We start from the raw sequence: 7,251 nt of genomic DNA on the forward strand, positions 1-7,251 counted from the left end.
ATGTGTATAAGCTTTAATCGTTGTAGACTTAATAGTAAAGATGTTTATCTATAGTATATTAATAATACAGTTGGATGTAGCATTGTTTTCTCTATTGTTAGCACGTTTACATCATGGTGTCACCACCACCCTCTTGTGATAATTGTCAATTTTTACTCAAAAGACTATTTAACTTTAATTAATGATTAATGGAACTGGCAAAAAGCATTTTTTCTTCTGTACATTTTGCAATTGTTTTGCCATTTTGTCACCCCCCTTAAACTGTGTCAGCCAGTTTGGTCAGCACCCCTCCCCACTCCGCACTAAGCCTCTGCGTACAGGATGAGGAAAAGTAAAAATCGCCTATTTCTGTTAATATATGTGCATATTTTTAACAATTGTTTTAAATGTAGGGTGTGACTAGGTGGTGTTAAGTGTGCTATTGAATATATCCATATAAGTTATTACAAATGGTTTACGCCTGATTAGAATGACACACTACATTTTTTTTTGCATTTGAATACTAAGTTTTTACTGAAAAATATTTGAACAGTTAGTTAAGTAAAAAGTTAACATCACATGCCGAGCAAGCCTTTGTAGTCGGACACTGACCTCAACTAACTGGCATGTTAAGGCATGAAATCATCAGATAAGGCTCAAGTAAACCCCAGCATTCAACACACAGTGGTCTTATTGGAATTTTTAATGTTAGAATACAGACATTGGTAGTAAAACACTAAATAAAAATTAATACATTTAGTTACACATTTTTTTTTATTTCATGTTACAATCTTATGCCAGTTGACTACAGTAACATTTTCAATTAAGTGTTTTTAAAAATAAAAACAAAACATGTAAACACAACAAAGCATAAATTATGCTAGAAATAGAATACCAAAATGTCAAACACAACCATTACAGCTTTAGTATATTTTTGGTCTTTAAGGCCTTTTAATTTGCAACTTGTATATGGTGGTACTGTTTGCAAATAGAAAAGAAAGTGGGATAGTACCAGAAACGGATAGTTGTTTTTAGGGAATGGCCCCACTTACTCTTCTCAGACTGAGATTAATGATTAAAGAAAAAAGATCAACTATAAATGTTCAACCACAAGGATGGTCTAAATTGGGTAATTTTACTATTATAATTTATTAATAATAGTCTGCTATTATCTTTTATTTTCATTTAAATGTATGCAATGAATATTAATTTAGCTGTATTTGCATATATACAAAAATGCTATCCTTTTTTTAATATATACATATTATAAATGAATTGGAGATTAAAATGTCGATTCTGTTGGTGCTTCAACAATTTTTAAAAATGTCATACACTCTTATGGGTAAAATTTTCATGAGCAACATCAGATTTATAGAATTTATCTCCTGTATGATTTTTTTGTGTGCTTACTTAAGCAAGAAGTCTGTAATGACTTTTTATGACAAACATCACATTCATAAGGCTTAACTACTACATGAATTTTTTTGTGATTGCTTAGAGCAGAACTGTATGAAAACTTTTTATGACAAACATCACATTCATAAGGCTTTAACTACAAAATGAATTTTTTTGTGTTCCCTTAGAGCAGAACTGTATGAAAACTTTTTAAGACAAACATCACATTCATTTGGATTACCTCTTGAATGAACTCTTTTGTGTCTATTAAAATTAGAACTGTGTAAAAACTTTTTATGACAAACATCACAATCATAAGGCTTAATCCCTAAATGAATTTTTTTGTGTTTGCTTAGAGCAGAACTGTATGAAGAAAACTTTTTATGACAAACATCACATTCATTTGGATTACCTCTTGAATGAACTCTTTTGTGTCTATTAAAATTAGAACTGTGTAAAAACTTTTTATGACAAACATCACATTCATAAGGCTTAATCCCTAAATGAATTTTTTTGTGTTTGCTTAGAGCAGAACTGTATGAAGAAAACTTTTTATGACAAACATCACACTCATTTGGATTATCTCCTGAATGAACTTTTTTGTGTCTATTAAAACTTGACCTGCGTAAAAACTTTTTATGACAAACATCACATTCATTTTGATTATCTCCTGAATGAACTTTTTTGTGTCTATTAAAACTTGAACTGTGTAAAAACTTTTTATTACAAACATCACATTCATAAGCCTTAACCCCTAAATGAATTTTTTTGTGTTCGCTTAAAGTAAAACTATATGAAAACTTTTTATGACAAACATCACATTCATTTGGTTTATCTCCTGAATGAACTCTTTTGTGTCTAATAAAATTAGAACGGTCTGAAAACATTTTGTGACAAAGATCACATTCATAAGGCTTAACCTCTAAATGAATTTTTTTGTGTTCGCTTAGAGTAGAACTGTATGAAAACTTTTTATGACAAAGATCACATTCATAGGGCTTAACTACTAAATGAGTTTTTTTGTGTTTGCTTAGAGTATAACTGTTGGAAAACTTTTTATGACATACATCACATTCATTGTGCTTATTTACTAAATGATTTTTTTTGTGTTTGCTTAGAGCAGAACTGTATGAAAACTTTTTATGACAAACATCACATTCATCAGGCTTAACAACTAAATGAATTTTTTTGTGTTTGCTTAGAGAAGAACTGTTGGAAAACTTTTTATGACAAACATCACATTCATGTGGCTTATCTCCAGAATGAACTTTTTTATGTTTACTTAAACTAGAACTGTCTGAAAACCTTTTATGGCAAGCATCACATTCAAGAGGCTTTTCCCCTACTTGAGCTTGTTTATGTTTATTCAAGTTAAAGCTTTGAAAAAACTGTTCTTTACCATCAACAGACAGATTTGTTTTTTCTTCAGAAAGTTGTAGCTCTTCCTCTAGTCCATTTTGTTGTTTGTCCTCAAAATCTACAAATTTTGTCCATAGATCTGGTTTTATATTTTCATGAGTTGATAACATTGCTAATTCTGATTTTATATCTTCAGATCTTGTACATACTGTTGATACATCAAGCTCTATATCTTTATGAAGTAAAAATCCTGTTGTTACATCTTGAGAAGTTACTAATGTCATATTGTGCTTTACATCATCAAAAGATGAAAATGTATATTCTGTTTTTGTTTCTTTAGAAAATAAAAACTCTGGCATAACATCAGTTTTAAAATCCTGTGAAGTTATCAATGCCATGTTTGGTTTTATATCATGGAAAGTCAAAAGTGTTGATAATTCTGTTTTTATGTTAGCAGAAGATGAAAATACTGTAGTTGGCTCTGGCTTCACATCTTCAGAATATGACAATGCTGTTAATTCATCTGACTGTATATCTAAATCACCGGTTGTCTCTCCCATGCTGCCCTGCTTCTTATAATTGAACTGAGGATTAAATATTTTAAATTCAAATGGTTTTAAAAATTTTAAATATTTGTATAGGCTTTATAATAAATTATCTCCTTTCCGGCATTGTCATTCAGATTTTACAGGTACTATAAAGTGTGCAGCAGTCACTAAATAAAGCCTGCCTTTACCATGTTAGTATTTATCCTTCTGTAATAAAAATTGGGCTGAATTAAATCAAAATAAGTAGACTTTTAAAAAATTTATACTAGTGTTATAACATGATTATAAATCAGGTTTTACGTTTTATATATTTTATCTATTTTAGGTCACTGTGAATAAAACCTCAGATGGATTTGATAAGATCGACTAATCAAAGTTGATTACTTAACTGTTACGGTCAGTTGAGATGGAGACTGGGTAAGTGTTATTAAATTTTGAAATTATATAAAAAAAAGGGATGGTTGATCTAACTCTAGCTTTAAGATTTTTAAGTTAAAAAAAAAGGAAAACAATGTGGGACAATTATACAGTTGATGTATTTGCAAAAAACAATTTTTTGAGTTTATGGGCCTAGTAGCTACAGTAGATTGGAGTTTGTGTTGGTTTAAGTCTTAACTAATTGGTAGTGCTTATTTCGGCAAATAATAGAGCAGTGGGGTCACTAGGTTGGGTGTCACCCCAACAAGAAAAGTATTTATATATATATATATATATATATATATATATATATATATATATATATATATGTATATATATATATATATATATATATATATATATATATATATATATATTTATTTATTTATTTATTTATATAATATATATATTTATATATAAATATTTATTTATTTATTTATATATATTTATATATAATATTATAGATAACTGAATAATAAATTAAAATCAATGGCTAAATATATCAATATGAGCCAGAAATTAATTTTAAACAGCAGTGTTTGCGAGCAAGATTTGCTATATAAACAGCAGCCATTTGTAAAATTTAGTGGCTTCCCCTGAATTTTACGAAAAAAGGTAATCTATCATTTTGGGTACGTAAAATCGCCCGCGGCTATTAATGTACAAAAAAGTTACCACATTTTCAAGGCTTTAATAGAAGTATATTGTGATAGATTTGTGTCAAATATTATACATTAATGAATAATAAACCTAAATCAATGGCTAAATATATCAATATAGGCATGGTTGCATCTGTTGGAAACATCGCTAGTCTTCATTTATTAAATTATTAGGCCTACTGAATTCAATTGTTTAAAAACACATACCATTAAATGAAACAAGGAAACATTTTTGTATTTTTCAAAACATAAATCCTTCTCAAATTAGAAATAATTATTAAAATATTAGGCCTAAGGCCGAAGGAGTCACCTGTTTTTCACATTACTAGATCTAGAACTAGATCTAGATCTAGACTAGTCGTGGGCTATTATTAATTTACGTACCTAAAACGGTACTTGCCCGCTAAAGACGGCTAGAGTAAATGGGGTGTGGGGAAATTGCAAGACGCGAAAAGCGAAATGGCGAGGCGGGAAAATGCGAGAAGGGCGCGAAAACGGTCGGTCACGTGACTTTTTGTCTCGCATTTTACCACAACTTATGCTGGGTGGTGTTGAAATGCGAAGATTTCTGCGAAAAATTTACCGCACCCGATTTTCAGCGGTATTTGGTCCAGACTTCAAAGACGTTTTGTTTACATTGTTAAAACTTCCTATTTTTCCGTCGCTAGACATACTGATGATTTGTCAACACCCCCATATTTTGTGTCGACTTAGAATACCACCTTGTTCGAAACCGACGGAAATACCGCCGACGATAGATCAACTTCTGTCTTTTGTGTGGAACTTCGAGGCCGCCTGATTTACCGTCTTTGAAGATCACCGTGCCCGGATCCGCTGCCGCCGCAAACATATTTTCTATTGTTGCATAGAAATTGTGTATTATAGCCGCCGCCTACGGTTTTTTTTCTAGCTTTTTTTACCATATAAATATAAGCACAAGGTTGGATGTACTATGTGTGAAAGATGGTGTCACAAGGTGTGTTTGAGTAGTGCTAGGACTGTTTCAGAAGATTTTGTTTGTAAATTTTGTTTGTAATTAAAATTACTTAATAAAAAAAATTGCACTTTTTAGAATTGTTTATACTTTTACACTTTTTGCAAGTAAAAAATCCATAAATACATGTCGCAGAATATCTCTCCTGCTTACAAGATTATACCAATCCACAATGACACAGCTCACGTTTGTTTAAACATGAGCGGGCTAGATTTTTAAAATTAATGGCGACTGAGACGGGATTTTCCTCTCGCTAACGAGAGCGGGCGATGACAGTAGCACAGAAACGATGTTAGGATTTTTAAATAGATAGATCTAGATATAGATCTATCTTCTTAGTATCTATCAATCTATATAATAAAATCTAGATAAAAAATAACATACAACACTCGTGTTAAAGGGTATGCTTGTTTATTTTAAAACAAAAACAAAACAAAAAAAAAAATAGGCCTAAATAATTTAAATAAATAAAGATGAAAAAAACTTTTTTTTTCGCAAAAAGTGTCTCGCTATTTACCCTTAATTCCGCAGGTATGTCTCGCATTATCTTCTCGCATTTTCCCGCTTCGCCATTTCGCTTTTCGCGTCTCGCAATCTCCCAACACCCGAGTAAATGAGCTTAGTTTTTAGATCTAGATTTCTAGAATCTAGATCCACTTAATCACTTAGATCTAGATCTATAAGTATACCTCAAAGTAGAATCTAGATTATATTGATCTGTCTTGTTGTTGCTAGATGATGAAGAAAGTTTTTGGATACTCTTCAGTACTCTTCTGCCAATTAAAAATAAAAATATGTATACTATTACCTTTTATTAATTCGCATTTTAACTTAAATTTCCTCTATACCTCGTATACGAGAAAGTAAAAATAAATTGAAAACAGCAAATTGTTTTTTTCCTTCAAGGCCCAAAACACATGGGGCCGCAACAAAAAGGTCTTTCCAATGTTGCCTGTTGTAACTAGCATGTATTCCAGTTATAGCCTATATGTATATAAGTATATAGTCCAGCGACTATTACCACACCAGAAAGACCTCAGGCAAGAATGTATCACTAACGAATAAGGGAGTAGGACATGTCGACACATTTTTCTGCATTTGGTACATTCAGAAGAAGGTCTAAGATGTGTTCCCATAGAAAATCCAGTTAAAAATCGTACTAACATATACTTTTGTGTTGTGTTTATTTGTGAAAATTATAGGAATGGTTGTTATAATGATTGCTATGTTATTAGTTAATACTTAATACATTTTACAGTTTATTTCTATTTTGTAAATTTTTTATTATTTTGGAATATATGTCCTACATTCTTGACGGTACTTATTAATAGTAATATATATTTGGGCCATTAAAAATTAATGAAACTAAATTTTCTTTGACGTATGCTTTTAGTGTGCCAAAAGCAATATAATATTAACACATTGTTTGAGACAAAATTTCATTCAGCTCTTAATTCCGTGATTAAAGGGTTAAGGTGATGGACTTAAAAGATGAGTTGAGATCGGCGTATTCAATAAAGGATCACAAAAGAGATCAAGCTATTGTTGAAGAAAAAAGAAATCATAAAAGAAGCTGCTGATGATCCTGGTCATACAACATAGGCGTTGTATTTCATTTGATGGAGTTGGATGCTGTACCCGCAGTAACGTGAATGTAAACACAAACAAGTTCGTGTAACCCAAGCTACTGAATCTGTATAGGAGCACACGAGAGCGCACTGATGATAAAAGATAAGGCACAAGAAAGAAAATTTAAAATAAGTTTTTCTATAGACAGAGATAGAGAGTGGTCGGGCGGGTAAGCTCATGGTTGCCAACCCTTAACTCCCGAGTTCGAACCCTCGGGCAGATGAGGTACGTCAGATGAAGACAGCAACCCATCTAAGAGAGAAAACGCCGA

At 31.3% G+C, this 7,251-nt stretch overlaps 1 protein-coding gene across 1 annotated transcript; it reads right to left on the bottom strand.

Annotated features, from left to right (window-relative positions):
* Positions 1-1,058: 1,058 nt before the first annotated feature.
* LOC131948180 (zinc finger protein 883-like) lies at positions 1,059-6,111 on the bottom strand. The gene is made up of 2 exons (XM_059309714.1): positions 6,041-6,111; positions 1,059-3,317 (listed from the first exon to the last, which is right to left on the bottom strand). The coding sequence occupies exon 2, from the start codon at positions 3,291-3,293 to the stop codon at positions 1,518-1,520; it is 1,776 nt and encodes a 591-aa protein (XP_059165697.1). The 5' UTR covers positions 3,294-3,317; positions 6,041-6,111; the 3' UTR covers positions 1,059-1,517.
* Between the last annotated feature and the right edge of the window lie 1,140 nt (positions 6,112-7,251).

The sequence above is a fragment of the Physella acuta genome, unplaced genomic scaffold, assembly GCF_028476545.2.
Source record: "Physella acuta isolate Inbredline_101_S28 unplaced genomic scaffold, ASM2847654v3 ptg000627l, whole genome shotgun sequence".
Classification (NCBI taxonomy): domain Eukaryota; kingdom Metazoa; phylum Mollusca; class Gastropoda; family Physidae; genus Physella; species Physella acuta.

Bases quoted from the DNA above. Each gene is read 5' to 3' on its own strand.
- LOC131948180 (XM_059309714.1), bottom strand. From the start codon at position 3,293: ATGGGAGAGACAACCGGTGATTTAGATATACAGTCAGATGAATTAACA.